General features: G+C 46.7%; 1 protein-coding gene across 1 annotated transcript in view; it reads right to left on the reverse strand.

Moving 5' to 3' along the window:
- Nucleotides 1-446: 446 nt before the first annotated feature.
- RGL1 (ral guanine nucleotide dissociation stimulator-like 1) overlaps nt 447-13091 on the reverse strand; it is a gene marked incomplete at both ends in the record, with an annotated part of 72713 nt that continues 60068 nt past the window's right edge. Inside the window, 10 exons of the mRNA XM_009873477.1 lie at nt 447-630; nt 1159-1273; nt 2549-2676; nt 2854-2965; nt 4963-5149; nt 7130-7219; nt 8084-8205; nt 9593-9625; nt 10804-10890; nt 12494-12583. Coding sequence (XP_009871779.1) covers nt 447-630; nt 1159-1273; nt 2549-2676; nt 2854-2965; nt 4963-5149; nt 7130-7219; nt 8084-8205; nt 9593-9625; nt 10804-10890; nt 12494-12583 — 1148 coding nt within the window. The remainder of the gene's footprint in view (nt 631-1158; nt 1274-2548; nt 2677-2853; nt 2966-4962; nt 5150-7129; nt 7220-8083; nt 8206-9592; nt 9626-10803; nt 10891-12493; nt 12584-13091) is intronic.

The raw sequence follows: 13091 nt of genomic DNA on the forward strand, positions 1-13091 counted from the left end.
AAGGGAGGCTTTCCCCTGTCTTCTAAACCAACACACTGGCACCTCCGTCTTGGTTCAGGCAGAATTGTATTGAGACTTGTCCAGTTTTATAAAAATAAATTTAGACATTCTTCTGTGTAATACTGGCACAAAGGAAAACATTTTCTCACAAAAAGAGTTGGCTTGTGTGGTGTTCTTAAGACAAATGTTGCAGTCTTCTTTTCCCCTTTCACTGGGGCTCTCACCTTCCTAGGCTGATGTGCAAAACAAAAAGAGAGAAAAATGTCCAGTCCGTACTGTCACATAAATCCACGTCCGTATGTCCACAATCAGTTGCAAGGGAGAAAAGGCTCTGGCTGTAGGTCTCCCAGATGTTCACTTGGCATTTCAGCCTCAAATACTGACACATTCATCCGCTGCGGTTCTGTAATACTGGGTGGTAGCAAAGGTGCGGTTCTCAACCTCACAGTGCAACTTTGCTGGGCCGGTTGCTCCAGCACCCACGTTTGGCGGTTCTGGAGAGGGTCAGGCTGCACCGGTCCCTCATCTTCACCTGCTCACTGACTGAGGCTTTTTTCCGCAGGATGAAATCGAAGTTCACGTGGCTGTTCATGGCGTAGAACACGTTGGCGTTTCTTGGGATCACCAGCTCTGCAAAAGAGGGAGCAGCGCAAGCGTTGATTTGCCGTGTTGTGTGTTGCGGAGGAAAAGTCAGGAGAGAAGGGGGCCCAGGGGAACAGACTGAGTGAGCGTGGCCAGGCAGGGCCAGCCTCATCCTCGCCCGGTGGCACCTCCAGCCAAAGCTGCATTGGCCGGCACCCACAGTTGCTGTCCTGCCAAAAAAACAGGAGCAGGGCTGCAGAGGGGAGGAGATGGATGCCAAGCCCAGACCATGTCGTCCTGCAGAGGCTGAGGACAACGGTCGGATCCGGGCCTGCCCGCACCCCTGGGGGGGGGGCACAGCTGCAGGGCACGTACCAAGGTCTGCTGGGTGACCACGAGCACGCACTGCCTGCACGGAGCCATGGGCTGACGGGCTGCAATAAATCACCCCCGTGCACCAGTTACCAAGTTATTCTCACTGGCAGCTGTGACAATGCATCAATGGCATTGCTAACAAGGCTTCACATTTTACTCTTTGCATCAAAATCCAGCAGCAGCAGAGTTCTGCTTCCTTACCTTTGTCCTCAGAGATGACCTGTACAAGCTCATAATCTCCAGCTGCGTCCAGCTCAAGGTTATGCTTCAGCATCGCTCTATGGATGACAGCGGGAGCTTTGTCTTGGCTAGTTAGCTGGAAAGGTAAGAGTTTCAATGAAAAAATCTGTATATTTACTCTATGTAATGATTTAGTAATGAGCAAACGCCTGCCTTTCTCAGCAGACCCCTTGGTCTTGGAGAAGATTTCACACAACTGAAAAAAATATAATCAGCAGTAGCAAAGTAGCAGGTAGTGCTAGGTACCAAGACACAGTATTTGTGACATTTGGTGGTGGTGATTTTTAGTTCAAGGTGACAGATCCTGTACTAGAAAAGATGGCAGCAAACCACAGTGTTTGCTGTCCTGAGCAACCACCTTGAGAAGTGAGGCGCTGTTCTCACTAGCCATAGAAGTCCACATCAGTAACTGCCCCATCTTGTTTACAGACCACAATTAATCTGCAGCCTCCTGTGCTAAATACTTTCTTTGACATCCTGCAAAGATTTCTGGCCTCATAACTGGGATTGCTGTCTGCTGTGGAAGTGCCGTGCATCCGGAGCAGGGCTCCCTCCAGAGCTTTGTGCAGTCAGAAATAAGATCTGTCTTGCCAGCAGCCAAATGTGGCACTGGGGAATGGGTCTTTGCCATTAAGGAAGGTCAGACCATTAAAATCACCAGGTAGCTAAGCGGGGTGAGAACTACCCCCTGTGTGTTTGTTCCCCCCAGGCCCTGAAGGACCTGGAGTGTTTCCTCAGCAGCCGAGTCTCCATCGGGTATCTGCAGAGACAGTGTGCAGGTGAGTGACGTCAGCCCCGGTCCCTCCAGCAGCGCTCTGTGGAAACTGCATCGAGGGAAACACCTGAACGCTGGTTCCTGCTGGTCTGGCAACCTCTGCCACAGAGAGCAGCTGTGTAATTAAAGGGCTGTCAGCTGCCTTGCATACAGCTGCCTGCTTCCCGAAACCAACTCCTGGGGAAAGCTTCTCCGGGAAAAGCTTGGCACGTGGCATCTTGGCACATCAAAAATTGCACACAAATTCCCAGCTAGATAAAAAGCACCTGGTGCTAGCATATGGGCAGGAGCACCAAAGCTGGCACTTTATCAGAATGCTTCACTTTTATCAAATAGTTCAAATACAAGCTTTCATTTCAAGCTGAGAAACCCACAAAGAGGTGTCAAACCTCTCATTCATACCATGCTCCACACATTTTGAATTGTAGTGTTTGTTGTTTTCCCTTTCAAGCCAGGTTTGATTAGTTGGCTCAGCAAATAGGTTCTCTCAAAACTGAAAGCACCATTTTTGCTTAAGCCACTCCGGATGAAAATATTACCAATGATAATAGCATTTTGCTGTTCCACGCCACTCACCAGGATGCTCTTGTACATATTGCCATTGTCATCTTCGACGCTGATGCGGATAATGCACTTATCTTCCTTCTGCTGGTTATAAACAGGAGGCAATCCTTTTGAGGTAACGGGCGTCATGGAGATGGAGCCCTCAGAAACGATGGCGATGGAGCCCTTCGGGATGGAGCCGGAGATGAAGTCTTTGTCAGGGAGAGAGCCCTCAAGGATGGGGACAGAGCCGTCGGGGATGGGGACAGAGCCCTCGGGGACGGGGACAGGGCCAGAGCCATCAGGGACGGGGACAGAGCCATCGGGGACAACGAAAGAGCCCCTGTCGGAGAACAGCAAGGAAGGGGATGAGGCTAAAGATGACATCCCTGAGGAAGATGTGTCCGTGGAATGCATGGAGGAACAGGAGGATTCTGAGGATTCTGAGAGCTACACAACAGAAAGAAAGAAAAACACTATCATAAACTGGGCATTTTGTACGTCTGCTTGCATCATTCTGGAGGGAGAACTTGACTAAGCAGAAGGCATGTACAACACCTCAGTCACTCTGTCCAGCATGCACTGGTGCTCCTTGCCTCCAGAAAAAACAAACTTCACTCGATTAATTTCACTACTGTGATGAAAACTCATTTCCAGTTTGGCATGCCAGACTCCCCGCTGCTTGCTCTTGCCTCTCGGTAAGAGCAGGCCAGGAGATGGCAGCAGACACAACGAAGAGAATCAGATTGTGGGCAACCAACCAATGGGGACCGGGACCAGCCGGGAACGAGCAGAGGACATTGGGGGCACCGCTGCTCCTGCACCGGCTCAGAGTCTACACGAGTGAAAATGCACATCCACCTCCCTGTCTGCTGCTTCTCCCTGAGTACTTTTTCCTCATTACAAACTGGCCCTGTCCTTCCCCAGCTGCTCAGGGTTTTGCCTTTCTCTTCACCTGCCTTGTTCAAAAACTGCTGAGAGGACCTTCCCTCTCCAATGAGTTTATCAAAACCACCATAGCAACTGCTTCAGCTCAACAGTTTAACCTATTCATGGATGCTGGTGCCTGGGACCTCATGCTTCATTCAATTTAAGAACATGTAGTACAATTAAATTTAAAATATCCATACACTAATCCTCAACTAACAATCTACAGCACAAAATATCCATGGAAAAGGTTTCCACAATACAGTTAAATGTGATTTAGTTCCAAAGGGCAGTCTGTAGGAAAGATGTCCCCGCAGATCCTCCCCATCACTCAGATCCCTCAGAGCTTGTCTCTCTGGATGGGAAACAGCACACGCCAGGCCCGTCAGCTCACGGCACCAGTGCTCACAGCATCAGCCTCATTCTCGTGTCACGGCGGAGTGTGGGGCACAGGGCTTCACCTTCTCTGCAAAACACGGCAGTTCCTGGCACGCTGGCTCTGTGCCTTTGCACACAACACGTGCAGGAGGAGGCGTGAGAGCCCCGTACCCCCATTTCCGCCCCCTGTGAAATCAGACGGAGCCAAGGCAAGGTGTTCATCCCGGCAGCAGGGAGCTCTGGAAGGCCCAACCCACAGGGTCAGGCATGGCTGCTCGGCCTTCCCCAAGACAAGGCTGTTGCTAACGCACATGGCCCTCCCCACCCAGAAAATGCCTTCCCCGGAGCCCAGGTGGAGCGTTGGCTGCCGCTGGCCTTTCCTCAGTCAGCACGTGGCTGCTGAAGTCCAACTTCCTTTTCCAGGCTGATGGAGCCTGACAGACATGATGCCAGCAGAGCAATTCATCAAAGCCGAGGTACTCCAGAAGTAAAGAACTAGCTGTTGATCCTACTCCTCTTCAGCTCATCCCACAGAATCGTTTAGGTTGGAAAAGACCTTGAAGATCATCGAGTCCAACTGTTAACCCAGCACTGCCAGCTTCGCCACTAAACCATGTCCCTAAGCACTGCAGGAAATAACTTTAAAATGCAAAGAGCCTCATTTACTTCAAGACTGATAACTCATAGTAGATGATTATCCCCTCAAGTGCCGGTATAGCTCACTGATGGCCAGTCCGTGTCATTGCTAACATCATGCTGCCACGTGTGCCATAAGAAAGTGCAGTGTTTGGGCTCCTCACCCCACTTCCCACAGGCTTGAAGGCAGAAATGCCCTCTCACAAAGCACAATGAGGGACTGAAAGAAAACTAACCACCAGCTTCTACAGAGCCTCACTTACACCAAATCACTGCCAAGCAGCACAAGAAAATCTGGTTTCAGGAAAGAACTACAGCCTGTCTCGTACCTCAGCAACATAGAAGGGCTTGTGCAAAAATCCTGACTGGACTGTGCACATTTCTAGAGTTTCTCCATCCCACTAAAAGCAAGGCTGTAGTCAAGACCAACAGGCTTAGGCAAGTGTCTAGGGCCTGCCTGCGGTGCTTGCAGGCTGTTTCTGCTGGCAGCAAGGCCCAGGCTGTACCTTTTTCTGAGACTCATCAGGAGCATCTTTGAGAGTGGTGCAGACTTCTTCAGATTCGGAGTGATTAAGCTCACACGATGAAACACTTGCTGAGTCCGTGCTCTCACCAGAACTCCCACCTGGAGGAGACTTGGGTTGCTCTTTGATGGGCGTGCTATGGGCAATCACCTCGGAGCCTAGAAACAGTCTAGTATAGACAACCAAAAAAGCCAGTAAGTGAAAGCAAAACAGATCTGGGCTGAGCAAAGCTGTCACTTGATTCAAAAACCTCATGTATTGTTTTGTTTTCCTATCTTGAGCGGCCTATTGTTTTCATATCCTCTGTGCTGTTTATATGGTTTGTCAAGAGAGTTTGTTCCACGCTAACACAAAACCTTCTTGACCTGGTGTACCCACCAGCTGCAAGGCCAAAACTCAGCGCTAATGCCCCAGTATCACAAACATGACTCCTCTTCGGTCTGTTAAATTTTTAAATTTTGCTAGAAAATGACTGATCGTACGCTTGACATGTTTATGGCCCAAGGGACGAGGGGCAGGTGAGATGCATGGCAGCTGGCTCCACCTTAGTGCTCCTGCACGCTGCTGTCACACCCTGGTCCCTCTGACACAGGGCAGCTTGAGATCTAGCCAGTTGCCAAGAGTGAGTGAAGCAGTGCATGAATCGGGCACGCACTGGGCAAAGGTCTTCAAAAGGCAAATTCATCGCCGCTGCAAGTTCTTGCGCTCAAGGGTGCCACCAATATCAGTTTCTCTCCAAGAGTCTGAATGGAGACGTACACAACGAGGAGATCACAAGAAAGCGTAAATTATAGGTTCTGCCAGACTCATTCCTAAATGCAGGTCAAGTAAATTTAAAGGAGTGCCAAAGGAAGCAAACTTGTATAATACATAAAGTAGAAAAGCAAGGTGAATTGGATGCTATGTCAGCACGCAGTTAATGATTTCAAACAATTCAGAGAGGTGTCACTCACTGTTGCCAGCATGAATTACACCAGTCTTCTACGGTACTAATTTGCTAAATACATTCAGAGTGTGGATGAAACCATACTTCAGGCAAGGACTGCACAGTGCAAACAAACTCAGTGCCGTAAATTACAGTACAACAGCACTGAAACGCAGTCCGAAACCAGAGAATAAAGCTTGTGCTCCGCAGCGACAGTTCTTACACACAGCTTAGGCACGCGCCAAGGCTGACACCAGCAAGAGGCCACCGAGAGATCAGGCATTGCCATTGTCAAAGCTCACGTTCTCGTAATGTATCACTACCAACCTGGAGGGACTAATTGAAACGTGTTCCAACCAGCTGCCCAGATTTTTTTTTTTTAATCCGAACTCTAAACTCTAGATTGAAAACATCCATTCCTCTTTCAGACACTAACCCAAAGCAGTGCTGATGTGAGGGGAAAGACTGTTCTGAGGAAACTAGGTACTGACAGTGCTGTTAAATTCATCATTTCCCTCCTCAGCTGGATCATGCCACTGGTATGTGGGAGTTCCTTCATATCTCTCGTATCAGGTTCAAAGTTCTCACCTTTAGGATATTTTTACTTCAGTCCTTCTCCACTTTTATTCCTCGCAGCTTTCCCCAAATTGCTGCTAGTCTGTTTCCCTTGTCTGCTCAGATCCACGCCCCCGTTCTTCACCCACCTCCTGTTTGAATCTTTGCAGTATTCGACTAAATTGGACCATGTCCCCATCATTTTTTATCTCCTCTAACTCGAAGGCAGATAGGCAGATTGTTTCTATTATCAAATGCCTTTTTGCTAACCTTAATTTTCATATTTAAACCCTGCAAGGATTTTTTGCATGTGTATAGCACATTGGACTAATAACAGGCCAGACTTCATCCTCATTTACTCTGTTGTGCTACAGCATTCAGGAAAGTTAGTAGTAACAACAGACACTGAATTTATAATCCAGCACTAAAATTGTTCCTTTTTCTGACACTTTAGGAAGGCTTGTTTGTTTCTAATCTCTTTCATCATTAATAATCCTCATGACTACTTGTAACAACAGAAAGGGACGGCTCCAGACAGAAGCAAGCATTTCGAGCTGATGGTGTCTGGATCCCCAGCCAGGTTTTCCAGCTGGGGAAATGAGTACTGCTTGTTTGATTTATTTAGGTTCATATTAACACATCAAATGCCCTTTGCCCCATCATACTCACAGGCTGAACCTCTTCACCACGCTTTTCCGAGATTTCGGCGATGTGGTGCTAATGTCGGCAGCAGCTTCGACCTCCCGTGAAAGGCAGTAGCTGCAGAACAGAGGCCACTGGATTAATTTTTACAGACAATACTCTAATATATCTCGAAGTAGCAATAGTCAAGAAATTTGAGAAACATTCACTCATTGACATTTCACAGAAGGCTGCAACCCCACAAGGAGGAACACAGCTCCATCTACAATCTACCATGGTGACGGGGATATTTCACTTCTTTATAATAGTTTTTAAAATAGTGCTATTTTGGATGATATTCATTGTTTTGCTAAGAAAAAAAAAATCCAGAAAATACTTAACATTTGAATCTTGGATAAGCTTTTGGTTTTTGACTATGGCTCAGTACAGTGTAGTATGCATCTGTGTTTACATTCTTAGCACAGCAGAGTGGTACTCAAAAACCTAGTGGAGATATTAAAATGCTGTAAATAAATTGTCTTGGGCTGGTCTGGCAGCACGTGCAATAGCACAGAACTCAGTGGGGCTGCAAAATCCACCCCAAACGCCCCGGAGACGTTTATCTGGTGAGCGCCCAGCAAGCTCTGCGTTGCCTTGGCTACCTGCTGCCCAGAACCACCAGCCCAAGGCTCAGTGGCCGTATCTTGACATCCCTTAGGACTGACTTTGGAGTGCATGTCTGGGCACACAGACAGCCCGGACACAACACATTATCCTCTTTCCAAGTCAAAAGCCTGATTTCCTATCTCAAACTTAAACCCTGCTAAGTGTCCAACAGGTTTTTTATGGCTGGGTAGCAGAAGGCAGATGTATTTCCACTCTCCTCAAGCAGTGGCACAAATAAGTTAATGTGCAAGGAGAGCTAAAGGGTGAGATAACTTGCCTGTGGGTGGGTTTGGGGTAAGAAAAGTCGTTTTTGCCAGCCGGACTGAGAGAACCTACCTCTCTTCCTCAGTTAAATGCTGCTGTCTCTTGAACCACCGGATGAATTTTTGGTCTGGTATCATGCAATAGCTGTTACACGAAGATTGCAGGAGCTTAATTTGGGCAATTACTTCAAATTCCTAAGAAAATAAATAATCAAATCGGAATTCTAATTAGAAAACAAGATAAAACCAAATAAAACTCATTCATATACCAAACACATCCAACAACAGATCCAGGACAAACTTCGTTTGACCTGAAGTTCAGTGACTATTTCAAAAACCAGTTTTTCAAACAGCATCCATAACGTGCATTGAAATGTTTGCATTTATTAGACATGCGCAAATGAGAAGACAAACATGAGGCATCATGTTTGACCACAGAGCTTTCGTCACGTATGAGCCAAAGCATAAAGCCTGGGTGAACCCACTGAACGGCAGCACTGCCGGTTGTTCCTCTAGAAACAAGGGTAGCAAAGGGTCTAAATCCTTCAGACTATAGACTCCCTGCTCACCCCTGCGCTGGCCAGACCAGCTCTCAGAGAAGAACCATGCTCTCTACTTGAGCGGTTCTCAGGCCCCAAGCAAGGGTGAGGATTTGGGTTGCCTGCAATGAAAGCAAAGAGTCTCATCCCAGCCGGATTTGCACCTGGCGTGCTCACAACTGCACCAGAGGAGTGTAAAATGCTCCCCTTAGCATGTGTGGCTAGAACATGCTGCTCTTCTGTAACCCCGCCTGCTTACACACTTGGCTGAAATAATTCTTAAAAGCCCCTTGTGTTAAGAGCAGGGGCACAGGAACAGAGCTGAGTACTTGGCACAGTTCAGGGGGCGGCTTTGCCGCTGGTTTGTATGAAGCTGGACTGGTGACCATGGAGAAGCTCGGAGATGGCACTAGCTGTGTCCCGGGCCGTGCAGTTTACGTACAATGCAGGTCCCAGAAGCAGTTTGTGGAGCTGGGAGCAGTTAAGGGAAGGAAACAGCTCCATGACAGTCAAAACCAAGTCTGCTTTCAGACCCCAGAATGGAGATTTGTCACGATATCATTCAGAAAGATGTAACCCTGGTACCTTTGCTCCTACACAGCATTCCTTATCTCTGACCAACAAGGATCAGGCTGAAAGGGAAGACCGATAGCATTTAGTTCTCAGTCCCAGGAGCTTAGTTCACTCCCTGCAGCCTTTTGTTTACTGCAGCAGAAGGAAGATACTGACAAACTGGATCTTCTGGAGAGCAGAGGTCTCATGCCACCAGGCCTGATTTGGCACATGGGACATACACATGTCACATATTTCCCACGAGCACCAAACGGAGGGAGAGTGCACACCCCACACCTAAATCCCCGCAGCTCCTCTTCCCCGATCACACACATCTGAAGAGCAGGTTCTCCTGTGCCACCCCTCAAGCTTTGGCAGCGGCTCCGAGCATCTATTCTTTCCATCATGAATTTGCATTAAAATCAGCATCTGTTGTATATGCCTGAGCATCAGCAAACTAAAAAAAAAAAATCACAAAACGTTCAACTCACCTTTCGCCTCTTTTCAAAATTTATCAGGCCACCCTGTTGGAAGGAAAGAGAAGGCATCAGAGTAGAAGAGCACAGGCTCAACTGAATTTAATCACAAACAGGATATGAAGCAGCAAGGCTAATGTAAAGCACAGACTAGCCCATAGCAAGGACCTTCTAAAAATACCTGCTCCCAGATCTGGTATAAACTGCGGCATTTGTATCTGAGTCTCCAAAGGACATCTGTCCTCATGGCCTAAATGGCAATCTGCCCAAGGAGAAAAGCCTGATATACAAGAATGCTCCTAAAAGCTGTGTTGGGATCAGCTCTAGAAGATGCAAGCGGGGTTTTGCACGCAAGAAACAAGCTTGGCTTTTGCTTGTGCTGCGAGTTCCATGGTGGTCCCAGCGAGCTGCAGAAATACCAACTGAACAGAAAGCATGAAAAAAGGGATACTGCCCATGAGAAAATGGATACATAGCAACCTCACGCAGGCCTGCTTTAGTGCAGTTTTGCAAAACAACCAATCACCAACTGTTACCAGCCCAGGGGCAACTGTATTTGCCCATTCTTATTAAAAAAACAAAACCAAAACCAACCACCAGCACAATGAAGGCTGAGTGCCTGTAGCACAGCTCCTCAAGTGTCTCCACTAAGACCTTGGTAAAAAACACCTTTGAAAATTGGCCCCATCCTCAGTCTGTTCAACAACCAGACTCTTGCAATCCTCTTCCTAGGCTGCATTTCCCCGGCTTGTTCAGCTACAGAGAAATGAAGAAATCCCAAGTCTCTCATCACTTTAGGGCTCAGATGCATCATGCCTTCAGACACTTCAGCGATCAGTCTGAAGAACTGAATTACACAGAAGGACAGAATTCGTAATTCTGTGTATTTTACCAAATATTCACAGAAATCTTCACACCTAAAATGCTGTTTTCAGAAAGACAAAACAGAGTAATAGACAGTACTATGGACAGTGGTCTTCATGTTTTCTAACCTAAGGAAACAAGACAAAACTCAATGCTAAGTTTGTCCCTCGAGATAACTGCACTCAAATTCACACAAGGTTCTTACTGCTAATAAAACTCCATGTTTTTCCCTTTTTTCTTTTGAAAACAGATTCCTCCATTTTTATGAATCGCACAAGAACCCGAGTAGAAGATACAGGAACAGATACAGTGCTGGGAAGGCAGAGAAGATATTTAGGGTTCAAAAAACTGCGCCCAGTTACCTCGACATAGTCCTGAAGGGCTGTGTCAAGCATGATGAGATCGGTGAGGAAGGTGCCAAGGTAAGGTACCGTGCCTTGCATTACTCCCTGCAAGTCATCAGAGCAATGCTGAATTAATTGACTGAGAAGTGATACCAGTTAGAATGCTACAATATTCCTGCGTAAGAAATGAAATAGAAGTAGTCTGCTTATCCAAACAGTGGTCTTGTAAGTTATGCTTTACTTCATCACTTCATCCTTAGTATCTAATCTAGAATTTCAATCAAATTCTAATGAGAGCAGGATGCTCTCCCAAGTATTGCCAAGTGGTTTCATAGTGGCGTCCCTGGTGTCAGGGAGGCTGGATTAAAATGATCTCTAAGGTCCCTTCCAGCTTAGGCCATTCTATGATTCTATGATCCACTGATTTCTAACAGCGGGTCACCAGGAAACCCTGCCTGTGGCAGAAGCACCAAGGAGCAGGGACAGGGTCCCTTGGTTGCTGGCCACAAAAAAGGGAGCTGGGGCAGGGTCCTGGCTGGCCCAGGGTAAGCAGTTTCTCTCTCTGCCTTACTCCAGGGGATTTTTATTTAATGATGTTGCCATGCCATGTGACGGTCAAGTCAAATCCAGTCACACTTCTTTCCTCCATCCTCCTCAGACACTCACTGTATTTTAATAGTAATCATTCAAATTTTAAACTTGCTAGGCTGCAAGCATTGTAGAGTTCAGGCTGTTTCTAAAATTGAAAGAAAATGACAAAAAAAAATCATACTCAGCACTTCTGCCTCCCTATCCCACGTTTCTCTCCCCTTGTCCTTTTAAATCTTTGCCAGACTGGGAACTGGACACATTTTACAAAGTAATCTCAGTAGAAGTCGGTGCAATTTTCAGGCTGGTATGTCAGAGGCTTTATGAGCTTGTTTAAAAGTAAATGAGACTTCTGCTCTGGCCAGAGTTAATTTTCTCCATCACAAGAATTCCACTATTTACAGTGCGTATTTCACTACAAGAAAATGGTGTGGCTTTCCACGTATTTCTCTCTCAAGGGTAAAAGACTAATTAATGCAATTCCTCCTTGTAGGACAAAACGAAGACAGTTGAAAATAATGAATGCATGCTTATATTCATCAATCATTTATTGCTCTTCTATATGGGGGGCTTAGTAAATCTCTGGAAGACCTGAAACCATGGCCGAAAACATCGAGTGCCCCAGAGCTGGGCACAGCACTGCAGGCGGGCTCGCACCAGAGCAGGGGTCAGTGTCACCTCCCTCGACCTGTTCCCACGTGGATTTTGATGCAGCCCAGGACATGATTGGCTTGCTGTGCTGTGAGTGCACACTGGCGGCTCATATTGAACTTATTTTATATATATATATCTGTACGTATGATACACACAGGCACGGTGTTACGTGCTCACTGTGATCCACAGCATAAGGGCAATACAGCTTTGGGCGTGTATTTCCAGGGACAGGCTGCATATTCAGTCTAAACCTTTCAGTTCCCTTGCTTCGTATCAGCTCATCAATAGCAGCGATGGGATTGTTTTTCTTGACAGAAGGCAATTTAAGAGCATCACCTACTGCACACTCCGACAGCTCTTCCCTTTGTTAAACACCTTTCTAAGTTTTACTTCTTATATAATTCACCAATTAAGGTTAATCATGTCACCGGTTCAAAAAAAGAGAGGGAAAGGACCCCAAACATACCATATCTTTTTGAAGCTGCAGCCGCCTCTGTGTCCTTTTCTGGTTTTCTTTCACGCTGCTGTCCAGATTTGCAAATTTAGATGTTCCTTCCTGTGAGTTAGAGAGAATTAAAGCCAGTTAACTGAGGAGCTAAGTGGTATGCTGGCAACAGTATCTGTGTAAATTAATTGCAAATATATTTAAACAGGCAAGCTAGGCCAGCAGAAATACTTGCTGTGCACCTACATGCGTGTATATGTACACATGCTAATTTTCTGGACTCATAAACTGATTGGGAATTTAGGACAAAATTCCACAAGAGGACTATCGGGGAATTTTTCTGCCAAATGGTTCTAGTCTGAGCGAAACAATGTGCTGTTGAAAAATCTCCTGAGAGCTGAAATCAGAGAAGCTTTGATACACTTCGGGTGGCCAGATGCTTCTCTGAATTCTGTCCTGTTGCTCCTGACCTTAGGATTTTTGTTTAATTTCCTAATCAGGACTGCTGCAAGCCAACATCTCTATCTTATCATAGAATCATCGACTGGCCTAGGCTGGAAGGGACCTTAGGGATCATTTAATCCAACCTCCCTGTCATGGGCTTAATACTTTGTTGTTT

Source organism: Apaloderma vittatum, unplaced genomic scaffold, assembly GCF_000703405.1.
Source record: "Apaloderma vittatum isolate BGI_N311 unplaced genomic scaffold, ASM70340v1 scaffold17777, whole genome shotgun sequence".
NCBI classification, from domain to species: domain Eukaryota; kingdom Metazoa; phylum Chordata; class Aves; order Trogoniformes; family Trogonidae; genus Apaloderma; species Apaloderma vittatum.